General features: G+C 39.1%; 1 protein-coding gene across 2 annotated transcripts in view; it reads right to left on the reverse strand.

Annotated features, from left to right (window-relative positions):
- The window catches only part of LOC145978223 (complex III assembly factor LYRM7), a 62,942-nt gene that overhangs the window by 22,042 nt on the left and 15,817 nt on the right, over positions 1-25,083 (reverse strand). For both annotated transcript variants that reach the window (XM_083110688.1, XM_083110689.1), the window contains exons 3-4: positions 10,201-10,271; positions 204-285 (exon numbers count right to left, since the gene is read on the reverse strand). In XM_083110688.1, coding sequence (XP_082966814.1) covers positions 204-285; positions 10,201-10,271 — 153 coding nt within the window. The remainder of the gene's footprint in view (positions 1-203; positions 286-10,200; positions 10,272-25,083) is intronic.

Raw genomic sequence — 25,083 nt, forward strand, 5'->3', positions numbered from 1 at the left:
AGGAGGTTCTGCATACTGAAAACATGACATATGGCTTTGAAGTTTTTGAATAGACAATAAATTAATGTAATCTCGGAACAACTTCAACTTGCTGCAGGCAATGAATAACAATATAAATTGTGATGATTTTATGGAGCCACTGAACATCATTCTCTTGGAAGACACTACACACAATGACTGAACTATCAAATGTGCACACTTACTGTATCTACCAGGTTCTACTTCTTTGGCTTGAATAACAGTAACACGTAATAGTTCTTCTGTGTCATTTGATAACTTGAGGAGCTGAAAATAGAAACAATAGTAATAGTAGAAAATGTTTTGTGCAAAGGCTATGGATATTAATACAAATTATGGTTAGACCACCACTCCGTGACACTATTTTTAAATTTGGAAATGAACTAAGCACATTTGCACATGCACCGATAACATCGCAGCGTCTCCTTGCTTGATATCGTGAGCACGAAAATGCAACGGGTGTAAATGGGGCAGCTGCACACATAGCCCTACATGACAAATTTTCCTGAAGGACCCTTCAATTGTCGGTATGCAACCGAAGCTCCCCTCCAATAACACTGTTCTACAAAGGTTGTTCTTATGTGAATATAAGTTTTTCTGAAGGCATTTGGTATGGGAAATTCAAATCTGTAATTAGAATTTCGCTATCAGGGATAGTTTTTTAGTTATACGGAAATAAAGAGTATCATTTTACTCAGATTCACTGTTCGTGATAAATACAGGGAACTGTCAGATGAGCAGTTGGCAATATCTACTTCTGAGCTTCTGTTTCAGATGTTGGCAGTTCTGTTACTAAGCTACATGATGTACCTGCAAGATACTGTCAAAATACTAAGCATTGTGTTTGCAGCTTTTGTTTAAGTTGATATATGTACTTTGCCTGTCGAAATCAACCAGGTAGCTTCTGCTACATCTGTGGAGAGTTGGCCTTTGCAAAGTATAAGAAGAGGATTCGATCTATCATGAAAAAGTACTATAAACATTACCTTGGAATCAACCAATATAATCTCCACCCCAGCACATACATTACTAAATTTAGGCAAACATGCCTATTTTGAAACTGAGCACCTACTTACTGATCGCAATGACGTTAGTGGTTTAATGAACGTTTATACATTCTTCTGATGTCACAAAGAAACCAGTGAGATATTAGAAGATAACTAACTAACTCTCTAGCTTCTTAAGCCCAAAGGCTTATGGCTGCAGCAACACAAGCCTTCCATCTGTCCCTATCCTAGGCAAGATCTATCCAATATTTTTCATGCTTACCGATTTCCTTTAGGTCCAGAGATTTTAGAAGAAATCCATGGAATATAATGAGCATAAGTGGAAGATATTTGGCGACTTCAGGATAGTTGCAGTGATATTGGGAATGCAACATGGCTACACAAAGTATATCTGCTTCCTCTGCAAGTGGTATACCTGTGACAGAAGAACCACTCCACAAAAAAGAATTGGTCTCAACAAAATTGACAAGTGAGAGAAAAATATACAGCGTGTGATGTTGCTCTTCCCCATCACACCAAGCTAGGCCTTACGAAACAATTTGTAAAGGCTATGGACACAACTAGAAGAAGATTTAAGTGTGTTTCAAACAAATTGCCTTGTCTTTCACCACCAAAGCAAAAGCAAGGTACTTTGTGGGACCTCAAATTAGAGAACTTCAGCAAATCCAGAGCTTGAAGCATGTCTAAGAGACAAAAGAAATAGAGCATGGATATAATGTTATATGAAAATATAAATGCAAACATTTTATTATATTTTTTGAAAATAAGTATTATATAACAATTCTGTGTGCGAATATTATGTCACATATCTCATTTATAACTTTTAAACGTAATATACTAGGTTTCGAGAAATAATGATTAAATTATTCCATGAGTTCACACAGTATTCGCCTTAAAATTGCAAGAATTTTAGATAAAATTAAAATCACGATTACTCGTAAATTTGCAATAGGAATCAGAACTTACTAGTCCAGAAAAAAGAGGATTTTGTTTCTTCTTTTTTTAGAACAGTTTAATCAATAGTTGGGCCCAACCCCCTCTGCACCTCAAGTAAAAAAAATACAATAGAAACCCAAGCTATGAACTTTTGCTCAAGAAGGAAATTGTTTTGAAGTGGAGCGTTCTCATCATGAATAAATTGAACTACGACATTGTGACATGATAGAATTGGTGGAAAATAAGCCATTATGGGAGAAAACCAGTAATTACTTCAAAGACCAATTGGAAAAGCTAAAAGGGTGGAACAAAGTTTTAGCTTTCTTGGAACCTGATTTTCGCCAAATGGAGAAAACCGAGAACGTTAAAATAGATAAGTGATTTTAATTATGCTTCACTACACAAAGTAGTAAAATGAATGTTCCACTATTTTTAAAATTATAATTTCTGGGTAGTTCGAAATAGGCCTACTATGATCTCTAACATTTTCTTTGTCAACGCATATTAATATTTTCCATTTTAGAGACTTGCGTAAAATATATTATCTCACTTTCTGATCAAGACCTAGCGTAAAAATATTTATTGTCATTAAAGTCTACAATTTCAATAATATATACATGATCCAAATTTCATCCTCAATTCTGAAATTTCAGCGTAACTTCTGATTTGAATTAAAAAAAAAAAAATAACTTGAAGGAATTTTTTAACAGTACTGTTGTCCACGAGACGAGACAAGGCTTTGGTCAGTCTCATCTCATCTCATGAAAATGCCATGTAATCTTGTCTTGTCTCGAAAATATTTGTTTGTCCCATATTGAATATGAGACAGGATGAGACTTTTAGTCTGTCTCACTTCATCTCAAAAATATTCATTCGTCTCCTCTGGAAAACAAGATGAGACTCAAGGCAAGAGGTTAAATTTCTCGTTTGTGAGCAACACTATTTCCTAGGAAAAGCTCTTCCATTTGGTTGTTGGGTAACATGAATGATCAAAAGCTACAGACTTTGGTGGGTTTGAGACAAATATTTGGGCGTATTTAGTTCTACAAATACCAATTTTTCATTTGTTTCATTTTTTTTGTTCAATATCTCTAATGGGACATGAAATAATTATTTAATATAAATCATATTAAGTGCTAACAAGGTTTCCAGTAGATACACACGTGCTCAGAGCTTGAGTCGGGTCAATTGGTACCAGAGAAAAATTCCCGGAACCTCTGTGAATTTTAGAAAATACATTTAAAATTTGTGTAAGTAATTATCTTAAACACAGCCAATATTTCAATATTAGGGTACAGAAGTTGCTGAAAAATCATAATTTTTTTTACCTGTGCCTTGAAAACAATGTTAAACCTGAAAGCAGTCCACTTCACTTCAGTTAGAACCAGGAAATATCTCTCTTACTTTGAATTTTTTTTTACTTTTAGGTCATTTTTCAGTTTATTTTCTCGTTTTTGTTACGTTTTTCTTTATTTTTGAGGATTCTTTTTCGTTCCTTGTTGTTTTGTGAATATTAAATGTATATGCTAGCATAACTTACATATTTAAATTCCCTGGTATGTTTTTTTCATAGCAAGTTTGCCATTAATCCAAAATATGGTCAATGGGAAAGCACAACAGATGTCTATTACTTTTAACTGGAATATTTGACAATGGATTTAAAAAAATTATTTTTCCTCCTGCAAACTTAAAACACTTTGCGTGAAGCCTAATTTGAGGTTCCCTTGCTGGCCACTATTATTGCTTTAATCTGTTGTTTTAAAATAAAATTAGTTGCTACATACACAAATACATACATACAGGGGTGCAAAAAATTTTTTTTTCCCACTTCAAGAGAAGTTATCTATGTATTACTTTTCGAAGATGAGTTGAATTATGTTAGCAATGTGTAGTACGATGTTCGCTCAAAAGATGGCATTCATGAAATGAATGCTAGCATCACCATGTGACAGGCAGGACAATCAAACAAATTAGCGGAAGCATGGCCATTATTTGAGGAACGCGAGACCATTTTGATGTGTTATTTGCAATTCGTGAATATTGTGGAAGTACAACAATGGAGGAGCACGTATGCACCAGAACTTGCAACATGCCTAACAATTGCATGCTTTCGTGACAAATTTGATGCATCAAATGCATGGTACTGTGTGTTATCTGCACTAGGGAAAATCCGGTAGGCCTCACACAGCAACATGTCCTGATTCTGCTATGGTGTTGGAACAGTTTACATGCTCACCACAGAAGTCTACCAAACAATGTGTATGTGAGATAGAAGTTAGTAGAACAGGCATTGATACATTCTAGTCAGCAAAATGGAAAGGTTCCATCCCAAGATTATAGCATGCACTGAATGAAGACGGTTCCACACCAGACATTGAGGGCCAGTAAATTGTATTTCCTTTTTCCACATGATTATGTGAATTTTATGGAGCGCAGTACACACAATTATGTGGGTACACTGTTCCATTCGAGTCAAACTATGCTTCATCAGACCAAACGTTTTCCCCCATAAACTCATCCTCTCATACCATGTTTTGGAACCACTCACAATACTATTCTCATCGAACAAAAAAAGTGCTTTCGCCATTTTCTTTGACTGTCCTGCCTGTCGTATGGTGACTCTAGCATTCATTTCACTAATGCCATCAATTTAGCAAACATCATACTACATGTTGCTACCATAATTCGATTCAACTTCCAAAAGTAATACATAGATAACATCTCTTAAAGTGTGTATACCTTTTCTGGCACCCATTAGAATTATGACTTTTTGTAGAATAATTGATTTCCTGTGTCATAAATCAATGAACTTTTGTTCAAAGTTAATCAAAAAGGGTTTAATTCTGTTTAGTTTTGTAAAAAAGTCACCCCAACACGAAATTTCTAAAATTGTATATAAGTAGTATATGCATTTTGCAAGTAGTAGCACTATGACTTTCTGGAGCCCTCTGGAATTTCCTAGAACGTTCTGGATGTTATAGAACTTTCTGGAGTCTTCTAGAACATTATGCAGCTTTCTAGAACTTACAAGGAGGTTATCTAAGTGTCCCCCTCTGATTTCCATGAAACGTGGCAGGTGTATAGAGGAGACCAAAGAAAGAAATACGTGTTTTTTTGTTTTGGCTAAAAACAGTTTTAGGGGCCAACCCCCCCCCCCCCACCTCAAATGTCAAGATGAGGACAAATTGAAGTGGGATCTGACCCCTGTGTCCCCCTCCAATTTCCATGAAACTTGGCACATTTATAGAGGGACCCAAAGGAAGAAACACGCGGTTTTTTGTTTCAGCTAAAAAACAGTTTTAGGGGGCAAACCCCACCCCACCCCCCCCTCAAATGTCAAAATGAGGACAAATTGAAGTGGGTGTACGTGACTCCGAAACCACGTAAATACGGAATAGGAAGAACATGCACATATAATGGGAACACACACAGCACAGAACTGTAGGAATGTCAGTACCAAACACAAGTTCTATCGTGAAGGACGATGGCAGTTGAAGTTCTGTGCAAATAGTACTGGCAGATACACAAGGGGAACACTTGAGATATGAAGTGCATATCACTGGTAAACACAGCTATCACCGACCACACGAAGAAAAGCAAATATACCACGCGATAGCATACAATGTGACAAAATGTGTTACATAACACACGAGACGTTACCCTGCTCTGGTCCATCTAATGTTATACCCATGCCTATCAGGGAACAACAGTGTCTATGAATTTGGCATCTCTCTACAATTGCACTGCATTTGGTACCTACAATCCTACAGTTCCGTGCTGTGTGTGTTCCCATTATAAGTGTGTGTTCTCCCTATGCCAGATTTACGTGGTTTCGGGGTCAGATCCCCACTTCAATTTCTCCTCATCTTGACATTTGAGGTGGGGGGGGGGTTTGCCCCCTAAAACAGTTTTTTAGCTGAAACAAAAAAACACGTATTTCTTCCTTTGGGCCCCTCTATACACCTGCCAAGTTTCATGGAAATCGGAGGGGGACACAGGGGTCAGATCCCCACTTCAATTTCTCCTCATCTTGACATTTGAGGGGGGTTTGCCCCCAAAAAAATTTTTTAGCCGAAACAAAAAAACACATATTTCTTCCTTTGGGCCCCTCTATACACCTGCCACGTTTTATAGAAATCGGAGGGGGACACTTAGATAACCTCCCTTGTTAGTAAAAGTCTCTTGAACTTTCTGGAACAATCATTGTCTTAGAGTATATAAGCTTCCCGATTGAGCAGTGATAATTGCACATCTGAGAATAAAGACGAGATGCCCCGCAGGAAGAAGGAAGAAGACATTATTCATGTGCCGCATTGGGAAACAAAGGAACTTAGAAAACTGAAGCCGTGGAGTGTATTTTTGTGATGTCGCAGTGTGGTGTGTTGTGTATAATTGTGCACTTAGTCATTATTTTGTTGAAGTACGAACTATTCCGCAATAATTCCAATCACCAAGTATAATTTGTAATTATAATGTCTTATAAAAAACGGTGGAAGCGGCCCCGGCACCCACCCAGCGTCGAATAACATGGGTCCCTGGGGGAAACCCTGGGGGGTAAAGGCAGTCAGGGGCGTGATGCTGATCACATCACCCCCACTCACGACCGGATCAAGAAAGTGTGGGGCGTTACACCCACACACCCTATATGCCTTCATGGTGTGGTGCTATGCACAGGGGAACACTTTACTTTTTTTTTTACCTTTACCTTTTTATAAAAAAGTGCTTCTACCACTGATAAAAACAAGAAGATTTGGACGAAGAATCTAGATTCACATAGGAAAAGAAGAATTGTTCCACTAGAACAATCACTGGAAAACTACAGCAGGATATCACTCAAAATCCAAATTGTTGGGCTCTATCGGTTCCTTGGAGCATCAATGAAAGGAAGGAAAAAACATGTAAAGGAAATCGCAAAAGAAGTAACAAGTTTATGGCAAAATAAATTAAATTTCACAATCTTATCAATTCAAGTCGTAGAAGCAAAACTTACTTAGAGTGAATATGAAGAGTCCGATAATTCAGATGAATAGTCACAGGGACAAGGAAGAAGTATGACAAAACCAAATCTGCAACAAAATTAGTAACATCTTCAAAGTTATCAACCAGCATAGCAGCAATCATTTGCCGACAGTTATCTCAAGATGGAATCAACATTGAGACACCTTCACAATCTGGTATTTACAGGTCCACCATTAAAGAAGAAATGAAGAAAACACTACACTTAGAAAACTGGTTATTGCATTTTGATGGTAAACATATTGATGACCAAGAATATCAAGTGCTAGTGTTGAAGAATGAAGGAAGATAAGTTAAGTTAGAAGCACTAGATCTACCAGACGGAAAAGCGGATACTGTTGTCAAAGGAATAACAGTTGTTCTCGATGAATATAATTTATGGAAGAGTATAAAGATGATTGTTGTGGAAACTATGACTGTTTGCTTAAAAGAAACTGGAAGAACCACAATCCATTGGTTGTCAACATTATGTTCTTGACTGAGTGCTTCGCATAATAATGGATGACGAACTTTGAGGAAACAACACATCGCCCATTATCGAATATCCATTTATCCCAGAACATGTAAAGAACTACGAGCAGCTCAAGATTAATTTCGAGAATGGTAAAGAAGAGATTACTGAAACAGCAGATTGGCATAATGATATGAAATTTCTACTTCATTTAACTCGGGTTTTCTACTTTTTTGAAGAAACTGGAGGATTTCCTGAAGTGAAATTTCAGAAAATACCTAAATTAAGTAATGCAAGATGGAATTCCCGAACAATACTAGCTCTTTTGGCATTTATTCTTCTACCAGAGAAGAGACTCACTACGCAAAATTTGTAGATTCATCTCTTACAGATGGGTTAACCATTGGTTTACTGACCATATCTATAATGTAGATGAAGCTATGTAGCAGCTTGCAGGTTCATGAAAAAGCATTAACTGTGTGCAAAAGTTTTGGAATCAAGAACCATCGAGACTGGGAATACCCAGAACAAATCAGTGTGCAGAACGGACAATCAAGTGTCTTCAAGATCTTAGTAACGTCTGTAAAATGAAGGAGAAACTTCAATTCAGATTTATTTTGTCTAAGACATGATAATTATCTATTATTCTATAATTATGCTCTTTGTACTTGTAAGTTTGTAATTTTGTTTGTTACGTTATAGGCCTACACGTGTATGGTAAAATCAATTTTTTGGTTTGAGGGTGATCTTTTTCCAAAACTAAATCGAATTATTTCCTTTTTCATTACCTTTGAACAAAAGTTCATCGATTTATGACACAGGAACATGGGGTTACAAAAAAGTCATAACCCTAAATATATATATATATAATCTGATAAACGAAAATTTCAACATCGATGTGTTGAAAAATGATAAATATAAATATTGTGTGTAGATTTCTTGAATCCATTAGGGGCAACGAGGGAATTCTCCACCCCCACCCTCTTCATTTTATCCCAAAGTTCTACATCTTTCCCAAATAGAGAAATAATCCATCCCCCCCCCCACCACCACATCTACATTTTCTATTATTCTTTTTATTAGTAATGAAGAATTCGAAGTAATAATTTTGGTAGTTTTATTAACTTGTTTGCTTCCAAAGAAATTTAGACATTTTATTATTTACTTTAAACCAGGGGAAATGGAAATAAATTGGCACCGATGTTTGTGATAAGGGAATCTTGAACCTCCCCATATATATTCCTCAATTTGAACACTACTTGCAGGATATTTCACGTCAGTTAATTAAAAACACTAGTTGTATTATTTCTTTCTTTATTTTTGTCTTTTGAACTTCAATAAGAATATATAAATATTGAAGTATGAAAACGTGTAATATAATTGGAAATCTTAACTAACAGACTTGCATTAATATTTTATGAAGCACATAATTTCTTGAGTAATACCTGGGGTGAGATGCACTGTGTAAACGTACAGACAGTTGCAAATTGTTGACACTATGTTTTGCTATTCTGCCATGGCAGCGCAAAACATTATCTTACGTCCTTAGCATTTTTTAATTTTTTTTATGATTTTCTAGCTGCAACAGTAGCAACGTTCAAACACCCCTTGGTGTAGTGAAATTTTTTTTCGTTCTGCCAGCCATATCTTACTTGCAAAATTACACACACTTTCACAATACCTTTGGCAAATTTTTTGGACACATTCACAGGGTGATGAAAAATTCTCCATTTGTTAATGAGAATCCCAAATGCACATTCAACATATCTTTGAGACCTGCGCAAGCCCTGAACATGTCATATATGATAATTATTATATCATAATTTTAACAAAGTTAAGTTTACTCTACGGTAGAGCTGAAAAAAAAAACTGCAAGCTGAATGGATGGTTGTTTCCAATAAGAAGCTGGCCTTGAAAAAAAAAAGCTTCTTTGGGTTTTTACCAAGTGTGGCTAACTTATTTCACAGAAATTCACCGACATTGCAGCTCCAGGTAGAGAAACGATTAGGCAAATTGTTCTGAGATTAAGAGAACCTGGAATTGCTGAGCAAAAACAAAGGATTCTAATGGAGGAAAGACCCAATAAAACTGGTGCATCATTAAAACACTCTCCAAATAAATACCTATATCATGATTCAGTGGAAGTAGGCATTTCAGAAACATCAGCCCACATGGCTACTAAACTGTTCAAACTGAAACGTAAAAAATAGAGTCTGTATATTGTATATAATGATCACTTCACTACCTTAGTTCTCAGTTGTTGTTGTTTCTTTTAATCACTTTTAGAAACGTCATTTTTTTTGTCGGAACTTTTGCGTGTCAATCAAAATTTCATCAAAAGATACTGGGAACGTGTGAATGCAGTTGGCCACCAGTTTGAACAACTCCTATAACACAGGTTAGTACTTGTTATGCAATATAAATATAATTGCCTGCATGTTAAAGATATGTGTAAAAATAAACGGGACGTTTCAGATCAAAAATGCCGGTATCTGTACCATGCATCACCATTTGTCGTCATGCACTATCCCTGCCCTAGCGAAACATTGTATATAATGATCACTTCACTACATTTTTTTTTCTTATTTAATCACTTTTAGATAATTTTGTCGGAATAAGTGTATAAAGTTTAGAAAATTTGTATGTTGAATGAACAAAAATCCACATTCCCCATTTTTTCTTAAAACTTTCAGAATGAGACTAATTTTTAATACAAAGTTTCATACACAATTTTAATTGTAATAGGAAATAAAATATGTTTATGAATATTACCTCTTCGATTGCTTTAGGGTCTGTAACATTTTTATTCTTTCGGAATTCCTCGTTGATTTTCACTCTTGCCTCTGAAAGAGAAGAGATACAGAGTCATTATAAGCATTGGTCTTCGCAGACTCTTAGAAACTAACACATCATCTTAGCAATGGAATGTTTATCCAATATGAGGATCCCTGGAAGCTGAACAGAATTATATTATACCCTTGTGTAGCAGGCGTAACGAGACACACTTTTGGTGTGTGCTGTGAACCTTAGAAGTTCGGGGATCGAACCAGAAGCCGTTAGATAATTGTAGTTCTTACCATTGGGGGTAGCTGGTAGCTCGGATGGACTCGCTTTGCTGCATCTGTTGGCTGCGGGAGGTACCTAAATAACTTAACCTATTGAACCTTTAAAAGAATGGCAACTCATTTGTATTTTGTTATTATGACCTAAGGACTGCAAAGGCAAGGTTGGCATAAGAAAGCATATTACCTGTCTCGTTCTTGAAGCATGGATCAAAGAGCCTCCAAATACACTCTTACTCACTTTCTGATGTTAGTCTCTTAATTGTCTCTCAGCATATCGTGACTTCACTCCCAAATAAAAATCTTAAACTCACGTTCAATCTTCATTATCCAGTTCGGTTGACTTTCAATACTAAAACTCCCCGTCGTTTCCCCAAATCCAAATCCCACTCTTCTCTCTCCAGATTCCAAAAACGACTGTCTCGACCAACCCCTTTTCAAGCTAAACTTCGACTGTCGTGTTTCAGATTCAACTTCCATCCTGTTCATTTAAGCTCCGCCCACTTTACATATCATTCCACTTTTCTCTGTAATAATTGGCAAATGCTTTTCGTTGAGGTGGCACTGAAGTTAACACATTCCTTACTGTTTCCTGCCTGGCTACTTCGCTCAGTGTAACTTGAAAAATAACGCAAACTAAGGGATATGTAACGGCAATCAGTGAGGGGAAATAATTCCTATTTGAATTTTTGAAATAATTAAGTTAAGGTACAGGTGTATTTGCCGTTTATGCCAATCCAGTCCCGGAGAAGGTCTATTTATAGCGAAGAAAATAATAATACATTTCCATCAATGAAAATAAAGATTACAGACTAAATCTAAAACTATATGTAAGAGAAAGAAAAAAATGCAGTCAAAATTAGATTTGGTTGACAGGTGTCAAGTTGTAAATCTGATTTGGACTGTCGAAGATTACGACAAAAGCTCTGTTGGAGCAAACTAAAATTAAAGTCAAGATGGCAATAAAAATGAGAAGTCCAATGCCATAGATCATTGTCTCTTGCATAAATGAAATCAACCGCGTGCGTACTACAATACGAGGGGGTGCTGAAAAGTTCGTAGCCCAACCGAGAAGGAGTGCACGTGGAATGATGAAATTTTACAGTTAGTCTACATACTCCCCCCGAAGTTCAATACACTTCCTTGCACGGTGCTCCAATTTTTGCAAACCAGTGAAAAATAATTCTGAAGGCTGTTCCACACACCACTGTTCCGTAGCACTAATCACCTCCTTATCAGATCCAAAATGGTGTCCTTTCGAGTGTTGTTTGAGTTTGGGGAATAGGTAATAGTCTGACGTAGCTAGATCTGGGGAATAAGGGGGATGATCTAGACATTGGAACCCTAGATCATGCAATGTCAGTTGTGTTTGCAGTGCTCGATGGACAGGGGCATTGTCCTGCAGGATCAGAATTCCTTTTTTTTTTTTTTTTTTCATTTTTTCGCGGCGTTGCACTTTCAATTTGTCTTTCAATGTTGTGAGTAATGCAGAGTAATACTCTGCATTATATGTGTGACCCTTGGGCAGGTAGTCTATGAGTACGACTCCATCCTTATCCCAGAAGAATGTTGCAAACACTTTCCCAGCCGACTTCTGCCTCTTGAACTTCTTGGGACGAGGGGAACCTGAGTGCCGCCACTCCATTGACTGTTGTTTCGTCTCAGGATCGTAGTGGTACAACCATGGTTAATATTCGTGACAGAAATTGGTCAGCAGTGCGTTCAAAATTGGTAATGACTTCCCTTGATGTCCTCACTCTTTCACACTTTTGATCTGCTGACAGATTTTTGGGAACCCATTTTGCCGAGAGCTTGCGCATGTCCAAGTCATTATGAATTATGGTACCAACGCGTTCCCGAGAGACGCCCAAAATCTCTGCCACACGTTTTGCTGAGATTCTGCGATTTTCAAGAATAAGGTCATGAATTTCATCCAAGATTTTGGGGACAGTCACTGTTTTTGGTCTTCCTGCACGTGGAGCATCATCTGTTGAAAAATCGCCACGTTAAAACTGTGCCACCCACTTCTTCACCACTGCATATGATGGAGGAGAGTCCCGTAGTGTTCCACGGATTTCCTCATGAATTTGCTTCAGCGACTTTCCTTGGTGGAACAAAAATTTGATGACAGCTCTGATCTCGATGTTTGTAAAATTAGCTGGCTGGACACACATGATCACTTCAGGGGCTTGAAAAGCACAATAACAATTCCGTCATTAATATGAAAATTTGCATGTGTACATACCAAGATATATTCTTTAAAACTTTAAAGTTTCATCATTCCACGTTCACTCCTTCTGGGTTGGGCTACGAACTTTTCAGCACTCCCTCGTATGTATGCTGAGCATGCAAATATAGGCTTCCAAGAAATGTTTATCAACATGAGCCAAGCTGTGACATGAGCTCGGGTCAAAGAACCATGAGAAATATGTTGATACATCAAACACACACACACCACTGAACTCTGCCAATCCTCCCACGAGAGGCGGTGAAAATCACCTGAACTGACGTCAGAATGGCCAAAACCATGAGTTGTGGCTCCTCCCACTAAGGATGTGGGGGGGGGGGCATTCGGAGTATGGGAGCACCGATAGAAGATCCAGATAAAATATCGAAGCACACGCAATTTTCTCCATCCATTGAATCTTTCTTAGAGAATAATATATGTATAGATATAAGTACCATCTTCCAATAAAATGAGAGAAAAAAAAAGGTTGAAAATATCTCATATTATAGTGAATAATGCTATACTGCATTACATATTAAAATACAAAAAAAATTTCCAACACCAAATATGAGTAGATATTGAATACACTCGTAATATGTAAAGAAACCCAACTTATTCCACTACAAGTACATAATGAGTGGAATATTAAAATCAAATGTCCATTATATGTGTATATATATCTTGGTTAGTAAAAAAAATAGAATCGTATAGTCCTTGCTGTATGGCGTAAAAGTTCCTATGTAAGGTCCGGAATATTCTGAAGACACGCGAAAGCAATTGCGTGTAGTATCCACTGCATTCCATGGAGTCTGTGCAAAAGTGTTTACAGCTGTGAAAACCAGAACAAGGCAGGTGTATGTATGCCGGGTGAAAACTGAAACTGTTGACTCCACGAACTGAGAGGCGATGGTAGATGGAGTCGCTCTCTCAAGGTCACCGGCTCGTAGAAGTCCAATGTTGAAGGAGTCTCAGGATGTCTCTGCTATGCGACGTAGACGTCATGGAGATACAAGACATTATTAGGTGAGGATAGGAACGAGGTGCTAAAATGAAAAAAGGAACAAGGAAAGGTTACTAAATACAGTTTTTAAATCACAATAAACCAGAGAATGCCATTCAATAAAGGTACCAAATTACTAAATCTGGGGCCAATGTTAAATAAAATATAATAATTAATAAAAATGATCAGTAAAAGGAATGAAAATCAAAATTACATAACTGCATAGCAAAAACGTTGAGAAAAAAAAATATTGGTAACAATCAACTGGATATGACTTGCTCATAACTACAGTGCAAGCATGGGGAAAATTATTGATCGAAGGCCAACAAAATTGCAATAATTGTCCATAAATCTACAGAGGATTGGGAAAGCAGTAAGTATGCGAATCGGAGCAAAATTTTGAATGTATCCGTGTTTGTTAAAAATGTAGTAGTCGGAAAGGTAACGGAAGTGACGTAATAAGTGAAGGTTATATTCTTATGTACTAGTTGAAGAACGACAATTCTTGTAATAATGATATAAGGCATAGCCGGTAAGTGCGAAATTCCAGACAATTAGAAGGAACATGGCAACTGAGTATTTTGAGAGAACTATCTCATGTAACGGGATTTCAGTGGTAAAGCTAAGTTCATATCGGTCCAATTCGGAAGGATGATGTCAGAAAAATCGAGAAACAAATTAAAAGGTAGATTAACATCTGTCATTTTGACTGTCGTCAAAGACAACTTCAGGATTATGTCTTATCTGGTTATGAAAGGTCAGTACTTTACTATGAGCAAATATGTAAATAAGTGTTCCCAACAGATGAAACAAAACTATGTAACGTCTCCTAGCCAACCATAAGTATGGGGTCTTTCATATGAAATGCCCTGATCAGAAAAAATCATAATTAGTTTTATTTTCATCACACAGGCAAATCAAATACAGTTGTCGAACGAACATAGTTAAAAAAAAAATTAACAAGATTTTTTTGTTGCATGTTTTCGATCTGACACCATCAGGAAAAGGCAACAATGGGGAACCGTAAGTAGTTTGTTGAAAAGAGAAGGAATGTTGTCACCTGGATTACTGAGTTCAAGTCAGCAATCAGAGTCCAAAGAGAGTACTGACAAGGAAAATGTGGATGGTCACCAGATCCCATATCAATTAGGCAATATGTGAAGCAGTTTAACAAAACAACAGGTAATGTGCAAGGTCACCCTAGCATCGCGAGAAACCAAGAGTGAGAACATCAGCTCGTGTTTCAAAAATCTGTCAAGCTCTCATCAACAGTACATGAAAGAAATCTTTATGATGATTATTTATCATTCAAGACTGGCATGTTGGCCTCCCCGATGGCGCAGTGGTTGCGTCGTCGCCTTGTAATCAAGGGGTCCCGGGTTCGATACCCGGTGGAGGTACAAGTGGTTCGGATCCCACTTTAAACTGTAGGTCCAGTCCCGATTAGCCTTACTGTGCATAAAGTGGACTTAAAACACCAAATCAACCAACCAAGTCTGGCATGTCGGTCACAACAATGGATAGTTGATTGATTGATTGATTGATTGATTTAGTTTATTTTACTTCGCGTTTTGTGCCTCTTGGCTAATTTGCGAAGATGGGGATGAGTGATGAAAGGATGAAATTGATGAATGGACATTCACAAACAACCAAGCCTGACCGGGATTTGAACTCGGGACCCTTGGCATCGCAGCGCGATGTGCTAACCACTCGGCCACAGGGTCAGGCACAACAGTGGATAGTGATGCAGAATTACAAAAAAAAAACACAAAAAAACAGCAAAAATATAAAATTTTACTTTTCGGTAAGAGGATAAAACATGAATACTTCTCTAAACAACTAAATTGAGCATGAAACAGCCCGAGAAATTTCTCTCTAAATCGGTTATATATTTTCTTGCTTTCGCACCTCAAAATGGAAGTTCGTGAAAATGGAATTTTCGGACTATATTTTGTACTTACTTTTAAGACTTGTAGCAATATATTTTGGCCGGACAATAAAATTGTGTTAGGTAGACTCACAACTTCTCAGTAATGCACAGAAAAGGAACCAACATTTGAATTAAAATATAATGTTTTTATTTTTGGTTTGAAAATACAAAAGTTATCTTGAGTAAAAATAGCTTACACCTCTATTTCCCACGACTAATAAAGCAAAGGATACTTTAAAGTATTGTGAAAACTGTACGGGAGAAAAGTTTTGCTGCTTTTTGTACTTTCGACAAATTTAGCTTATATGTGAACATGTGTTCCTTGCTGTTAATGGGTAAGCTGGCAACCCTGAACAAAACGTGTGCACGCGCTGTGGAATAGGGATATCTCCGATCTTGCTCTCAGCTGATGCTTAATACATATAGCAGTAGTGCAGTGTAACAGTGATTTATCCAAACACCCCCAACACACCCTAAACCCACCCAAAACTTAATTAACACTTTCCCCAAAGACTTGCTCTGTGTAAATCAGGGTTGGCATTTTGCCCAGGTTTTTTCGAATTGGTAAACCCGATAAAACCCAGGCAAAACTGGGTTTCATTGGTTTTTTTCAGGTTATGTTAATAAATATATAAAAATTAAAAATTAAATACATTTTTCCCTGATAGTAATATATTGGAACATTCAATTTGTACTGTTTAAGTTCACTGAATCAAAAACTATTTAATATTTTCTGTTAACATAGTTAAGAATTACGCCTTCATGGCGTGGTGCTAAGCACAGGGGAGCACTTTACTTCTTTTTTTTTCTTTTTTTTTATAGTTAAGAATTGACAATCAAGGTCTTCCACCTTGAAATTATTAAGCAAAAAACATACATAACCCATTTCACAACAGACCATTGAGGGTCCAGACCTGCCTACAGACTTCTACTACCTACTCTGATGTGGAAGATCATCCAACCACTTACGGGGTGACGTGTGGCCAGCATGACGAACTCCTAGTCGTTATTGTAGATTTTCATGACCAGGTTACGCTACTTATTCGTAGCTCCTTAATTTAATCATGATTGTGAGTGTTCTCCAGTCTCATACACAGGCTGAAATCTCAGGAGAAAAGCTGTTACATTTCCCCAACGAGACTCAAACCTGCACACCTCCCATAGCCAGAGCCCAAAGCATGACCGCACAGTCACAGTGCGGGGCAAATGATTAAATTATCTAAAATACTATGTTCTGAAAAATTTGACCAACAGTTTGATTCTACTCTTGCTGGATGACGTAACAGTTAATATATCTATGACCAGTTCCCAGGGTTGTAAGGTAAAAAGGTAAAGTGCTCCCCTGTGCTTAGCACCACGCCATTAAGGCATATAGGGGGTGTGGGGGTAACGCCTCACACTTTCTTCATCCGGTCATGAGTGGGGGTGATGTGATCAGCATCACGCCCCTGACTGCCTTTACCTCCCGGGGTTTCCCCCCCCGGTACCCATGTCATTCAACGCTGGGTGGGTGCCGGGGCCTCTTACAACGTTAGAAAAGTTCCCAGATTTGAACCGGTCGGGGATCGAACCCGGGACCTTAAGCATGGTAGTCAGACACGTTACCGACTGAGCCACCGTGGCCAGTTCCCAGGGTTGTGCATTGCAATACCATACTAATACATGACATTGGTGAGCCCAACTTAAGAGTTCAGTATGGGGCTTATGGGGACAGTGTTGCCGCATGGTGCGCAGTGGAAGAAGGCTCCGGCGTGCATCGAACTTCTGCTGTAGTACACGCCGCAACAAAAGTTAGTGATTAACGGAACGGGTACTGTTCAATACAAGAATAAAAATCCTTTCGCCATGATTTGATGGGAAGCTGTTCTTTCATGCGGCTGTGGTACAGAGTAATGACGGTCCATGGAGGGAGATTTGCAAATAACTGTTCCCGAATATACTTGTCATACGTCTTGCTGTCCATTTCATCGTGTATGTTGGCCGTGTTTTCCCCCTTTAAGTCCACTTTTTGCACAGAAAGGCTAATCTGGACTGGACCTACAGTTTAAACTGGGATCCGATTGATTGATATGGCGTTTTAAGTCCACTTTATGCACAGTAAGGCTAATCGGGACTGGACCTACAGTTTAAAGTGGGATCCGAACCACTATGTGTCTCCACCGGGTATCGAACCCGGGACCCCTTGATTACAAGGCGACGACGCTACCACTGCGCCATCGGGGAGTTAAACTGGGATCCGAACCACCATATGCCTCCAAAGGGTATCAAACCAGGACGTTACCACTGTGCCATCGGGGAGGCCTGTTTCACATTTATCGGCACACTGTCTTGTTTGAGACAAAACCGTGTTCATTACCGGCATGCACCAAAGCAAATCTCTCCCCCCTACCTGTAAGTGCTCGCAAACAACTCGTAAGGCCGCACAGAAAGTCTTGTTGTATCTTTATTGTTTTGTCCCTCCATTCGTTTTGCACAGCAGCAGCTCGACAGTCATAGGCGGGTCTAGATTATTTTTTTCTGGGACGTGCACAGAATATGCTGTAAGCATTACGTAATATTGGAAATATAATGTGCAGATTTGCAACTTATTCGACACATCAAAAAGTGCCCTTATATCAGTGTTGTGCCCAGTGTTTTCGAAGGGGGAAGGGGTAGTACGTATACTTTTTAGTAGCTGTTCCTCATATGCCATCTTCTCCTGCTGTTGACCCTCTTCTTTTAGGAATACTTATCCAAGGGGGAGTTATGACCAGCATATACGCCCATTGGACACGTCACGTCATTCACATCAATATAATTGCAAGGGTTCGTTCTAGGTCTAATTTGTGGTCAGATGAACTAATCGGAACTGAGCCTTCAATGTATAATTCATCCTAGAATGTACCTCCACCAGGAAACTGAACCCAGGGTCCTTCGATTCCAAGGGGATAGCATTAGCAGAATTTTCGTCGTCGCATTATAATCAAGTGATCAGGGTTCGATACCTGCTGGAGGCACATAGTACTTCGTATCTCACATAAAACTGTAGGTCCAGTCCCAACTGACCTATCTGCGCATAAAATTGGACTTAAAACTCAATCAATCAATTATAATTGATAATATTAATAATAATTATTAGCAGAGGTGTGAAATAAAAGGAGTTCTATTGTATTTTTACTCATATGAAGGATAATTACAGAAAGGAGACTGACTTTCTTTTAACTATCTAGGAAAAATGGCTCGATCATTTTTTTTATCTTTTAATATAACGCTCTCAATACTTTTCATAATACTTAGTCATCATTTTGGGAGGGGCAAGTGAACCTCCTCCCGAAAAATCCGGCAATGTATTATATACAATGTGCCTGGGACGTTTTGCCGCACATCGCCTCGTATTAAAGTTATATTCGAAGTTGTTGGATTTTGCGTACCTGTTGTTTCTTGACGTTTTTTCTGCTCGTTTGGTGTTGCAAGAGGACCTTTAATCGCTTCGCTATTAATTTTGTAAACAGTTTTGAACGAAATTCCAGTCGTTTCAGCATTTTCGCTTGCAGTCCAACTAACACTTTTACCGGGATTTTTCTGCTTGAAGTATATTTATATTTATTACAATTTGTCTCTCTTTACTTGTAAGACTCTGGACACTTTTATGCTTGATAATACCACCCCTTGCCATTTTGCTGTTGTAGAATAATTATAATAATAAATTCCTTCAAGAAATACTCAAAATGAGAAAGCGCGTAGGCAAACAACAAACCACTTGACCCCCGACAGGAGCCGCCTATTCACGAACTTTTGCCTGGCCATTCCCCGCCCCCTTCCCTCTTCCCAACACATGTTTGCAGCAAGTGGCAACCGTCGGACGGCTGTTAGTTTTAACTCCCCAAATCGCGGTAAACACAAGAAAGGAAAACGTCTTTTTTTGATGGTCCGAATTGCAAAAGAAGGTGTAAACCATCAAAGCCTTACATTTCCTCTGGTTTTTGCTTATTTATTATTTTTTCTTCGAATGATATCGACTTTTGTTTCTGACAGAAACACACTTGTTTAGGGGTGGTGATCTCAAAAGTAAAAGCCCATAAGGGCCCATACTAAACTCTTAACTTGGGCTCCACTATAGCTATGGTGGTTTAGACAACCTCCGTGGCGAAGTGGTTAGCACAGCACACTGCACTGCCAGGAGTTCCGGGTTCGAATACTGTTTCGGATGTGGATGTTTGTTCCAATGATAATACAGGGAAAATTAATGTGTGTGAAAATTGAGAAAATAGAGAGAAAAAGGGGGGATACTACTGCTTAGGGGTATTACTTTTATTACAAATGTAAAAAAAAAAAAAAAAAAAGCAGACAGGCTGGCTGATTGCCATGCAGAAGACCCAGGTTCGAATATTGGGGTGGGTGATCAAAGGATCAAAGGTTGGAATTTTTCTGGTCTTGTCTCTGCATAAAGCAGCTGCAAATCAATGGGTCCTGGGGGGTAAAGGCAGCCGGAGTTTAGTTGTGATCACATCACCTACAAAATGGCTGAGATGAAAAATATGTTGGGCTCTACCCCCACATCCCCTCAATGTACCTTCATGGTACGGTGTTATATGTACAGAGAACTTTACCTACTATAGCCACGGTGGCTCAGTCGGTAACGCGTCTGACTACCATGCTCAAGGTCCCGGGTTCGAGCCCCGGCCGGTTCAAATCCGGGAACTTTTCAAACGGTGAAAGCGGCCCCGGCGCCCACCCAGCGTCGAATAACATGGGTACCTGGGGGAAACCCTGGGGGGTAAAGGCGGTCAGGGGCGTGATGCTGATCACATCACCCCCACTCACGACCGGATCAAGAAAGTGTGGGGCGTTACCCCCACACCCCCTATACGCCTTCATGGCATGGTGCTATGCACAGGGGAACACTTTACCTTTTTTTTTACAACATATGGTAGCTGCACACACACTTTTAAATCTGCTTCAATACAGTGTGTTCACAGTTGTGATTTCCCATTATTTTTGTGTATGTTTCAAGTTTAAATATCTCCTCCGTGTATTAACCATGCCAAAATTATAAGGTTGACATATTTAATTGTCTTGACTGACTTCATCCAAATGGAATACCGTATCCATCCTCCAAAATATCTGGTTGCTATGAAACTTACAGTTCCCACGGACAAAACATTAGTGGCCCTCATTTGGATCCCAACATACATATTGCTCTGTGATTTTTACGCACAGCTGGAAAATGGAAATATATATGTAAAAGTTTGAATGTTTGTAAATGTTCTGGCCTAGGTTGCTTTTTGACCGATAGCCAGGTAAGCCAACGTTTGCTTTCCCTCAACGGCCTTCCTGTTTGAAAAGTAACAATAGAGCCCTGCCCCCCTGCTTGGGGGCGAGCCAGTTTGTCGGAGGTATATAATATACCGTGTTCCAACTTGTTACGGGCTCTCTGATGCTCAGACACAGGGCCAGATGATTGACATAGTTTGTTTTCACAGTTACTCAGAGCCAGATGGATGCATAGATATACACAGAGAGCGAACGCCGTATGTATAGGGACCTATGCATGATAAACTGCGGGGGCGGGTTAGCTAAATAGTGTGATCGTAGCTCAGATAAAATGTAGATTACTGAATGAGAGGATGGTGCATGGGCTCTTGCATGATAAACTGTGAGAGCGAGTTAGCGCTATGCTAAATAGTGTGCTCGTAGAGTGAAGTCCTGGAATTCCTGTTAGGTGCATTTCTCTGTTTTGGGGAAAAAGGCAACCGAGAGGAGTTGTTAATGGATTGTAATGTAAAAATCTATATACAGAGTAGGGGAGGTATGTTAAAAAAATGTGTACATAACAGAGTTCCGCCGTGAGACATTATGCTTTACAACAATATGCACTATATTGTTAAGAATATATTTTTCAAGCCATAACTTCAGAAATTCCCTAAAATATTTAAGTCTCTTTTCTTAATGTCCAAAAATGTAGTTTAGGTAGATATTTGAAAGCAGCATCAGAATTTGTAGCTACCTCAGTATATGAAAAATCATTTTTTCATTCACCATCTTGAAATGCTTTCAACAAATTGCAAATGCAAAATAAAATCATTCCCTGGGTGTATCTATTTGAGACATGAATTTCAGCTTAAATAAACTACAGATATCGTGGTCTCAAAATTGGCGATTTCCCCCCACCCTTCCTAAACCACACACTATATTACAGTTTTTATTAAAAACTTGAAGATCAAGTAATGTCCTAACGTAGCTGAGACTTGGTTTTCTTAATCTACGAACATCTAACCTCAAATATATGCATAACTTAAAGCTCTCGCAAGGCATGTTAAATCAGTCGGTCGTCCATCATCTTTAAACATGGTGGCTAAATTTTCTCAAATAACAATTTTCAGTGTGGTAAAACCTGGGACTCCCTATCAAACAATTACCCAAAATGGAATGTTTTTTCATCACAACACGTTACTTTCTTTGAACATTTTTTGACATTCTGAGCAGGTAAGAATGGTAACACAGTTATTTTCTGTTAGGACTGTCATTCTTCTCTCCAACAATACCTAAAATCATCATAATATTCCACATAGTTTCCGAAATATGACATTTTTTGTGTCACATGGTGCGTTCGTCCACCTAATTTCTTAATATCTTCAAATTTTCAAAAATTTGTAACTTTCAATGTAGTTGATACACAAGTCTAATATTACATATTTGTCATATTGGACCAAGTATCTATCAATAAAAAAAAAAAATTGGAAGCAAATCCATGACTGAAGCAACCTGCTCTGGGTGATTTCTGTGGAATGACTCATAGGCTCAAACAAATGTAAGTAGTTCCATCCGTTAACAAAATAAAATTTGTCTGGTTTCCTAATAGAGGACAGACATGAAAATAGGTATTATGAAAGAAAGGATTGAGAATGAAAAGGACAAATACAAATGCAAACTCTGCATTTACATTTTAAAAACATGCATGACAAAATATTATAAAATAAATTTGCACTAAGCATAATAGCTTGAATGAAATAAAAGATCGGGGTTACATCTTTAACAAAGGAAATACCCTTGTAAAGGTAAAGGTAAAGTGTTCCCCTGTGCTTAGCACCATGCCATGAAGGCGTATAGGGGGTGTGGGGGTAACGCCCCACACTTTCTTGATCCGGTCGTGAGTGGGGGTGATGTGATCAGCATCACGCCCCTGACCGCCTTTACCCCCCACAGTTTCCCCCAGGTACCCATGTTATTCGATGCTGGGTGGGTGCCGGGGCCGCTTCCATCATTAGAAAAGTTCCCGGATTTGAACCGGCCGGGGATCGAACCCGGGACCTTTAGCATGGTAGTCAGACCCGTTACCGACTGAGCCACCGACCGCGGTCCTTGTAAACATAAATCAAATGAAAGTTAAGATAAAAAAGATCCATAAGAAAGGAGATAAAGAACTTAAAACAATGATATATTCAGAAGACACTAAAAACTAAGTACATTCGCCTTCTGCTTCAATGATCACTTGAAGCCTTTGAGGTATACTGGCAACCAGTGTAGAACAGAGATCACGATGGTTGTGAAAAAATTGCAAGATCCCCATTACATGAGCTCAAAATGGTCTCGTCTCTGCTTCAATCCTGCATGGCGTAAACCCATGAATGCTCCATGGGAATGTGTAAACCAGACTGTTATCGTGCATAAATATATATTTCTTCTGCTCTGTGACTCTTGTGCAAAGTGAAGAAACCAGGACATCAATGTATGAGGGGCAGTCAAATGAAAACCGAACATCCGCTACAAAGTGACAATGAAGTCTGTTTTATTCAAAAGTAATTGCCACAAGTGTTAAGACATTTATCCCACTGGGAGACGAGACGATCAATTCCAGTCGTGTAGAAGAGGTAGGTCGCTGACGGATCCACAACCTCGCGCACTGTTGCACTTCCTCGTGCGAATGAAACCGACATCCACGAATGTCTCTCTTCAGGTCACCAAAAATGTGGAAGTCACAAGAGGAAAGATCGGGGCTGTACGGAGGATGTTCAAGCGTTTCCCAGCCAAATGTCTAAAGCTTATCCCTCACCAGATTGGCAGTATGGGGACGGGCTTTATCATGAAAAGGATGATTCCGTCCGACAGCATTCCAGGGACTTTATGGCACAGTTTCTGCAACGTGTCTGCATAGCGCTGCGCATTGATTGTGGCTCCACGCTCTAGGAAGTCGACAAGCAGAGGGCCCTTGCAGTCGTAGAAGAAGCTCATCATGACCTTAACGGAACTCGTCTGGACAGCTTTGGATTTCTTAGGCGGGGGGAGAATCAACTTGTTTCCATTGTTGTGACGATACGTGACAGAAACGCATACTCTTCCTTGTGGTACCTCTGCAAATAACTCAGACATGCAGTCATTCTGTCAATCTTTTGTCCCTCCGTCAGTTGATGCGGAACCCACTGCGTGCAAATTTTTCGGAACTGCGGGTGATCTTTGATAATGGCATGCACAGAGCCATTACTAATGCCAACCTGAACACAAATTTCTTCCTCTGTGATTCATTGGTCTTCCCGGATCAGACCATCGATCCTCCCAATCACATCAGGCGTAATGACTCGATGGGCCTGTACCGGGCACGGATCATCTTGCAGTGGTGTGCATCCTTCGCAGAATGTCTTCTGCCACTCGTGCACTCTTGTCTGGGACATGCAGTGGTCGCCATACACTGCAGACATGCGACAATGAATTTTGCATGTTCCAACAACCTCAGCCACCAAGAAACGAACCACACCTCTCTGCTCTTCTTTGCTTGCCTCCATTTCCAATGCTGGACGAACACACTTTTCACTACGCTCACCTCCTGAGCAATGATGAAGCAACTGTGTGGACCTGTGCGTTTTCACTCTGCATTTCTCCTACCCTAAAGATGGCAGTATCGATACGTAACAACAGTGTTGCCAACTTTTGCAAGGAATTTGTTTTATGGTGGGTATTCGGTTTTCATTTGACTGCCGCTCATAGTTTGGAGTATTCATGCATCTGGGGATTGCAATGAGTTCTCAGGGGCCAGTAGCTGTCGTGTAACCCCAAAAGTGTGAAGCAACTCTCCCACTGTGTTCTGCTTGAAGAATATGCTGCTGCTTGTATCAGGTTCTGTGTGGGCGGTTTCCTTTTTTGGCGGACTTAAACACCTTTTCATCCATCCAAATGACAAGATCCCAGTACCCTTGTGAAAGATGGATGTTTCTATAAAACCATTCAAGATGACAGGACTTGTGTGCCAGAGACGACAATGTTTTTTGTTGCTCGGTCGAAAATGGCGTAATCCTGCTTTTAACAGTATCTGCCTGATGGTTTCCTTCGAGTACATTATACTCAGTAGCTTTTTCTTTGAGTATGGACGGAGTATGACAAATGGTTGTATTTCTCAATTTGCTTGCAAGTTCAGCATCAGGGTGGCTACAAACAAGCAGAAATGAAATTCCCGGACTTTTTC

This window comes from Lepisma saccharinum, chromosome 24 (genome assembly GCF_977018435.1).
Source record: "Lepisma saccharinum chromosome 24, izLepSacc3.1, whole genome shotgun sequence".
Classification (NCBI taxonomy): domain Eukaryota; kingdom Metazoa; phylum Arthropoda; class Insecta; order Zygentoma; family Lepismatidae; genus Lepisma; species Lepisma saccharinum.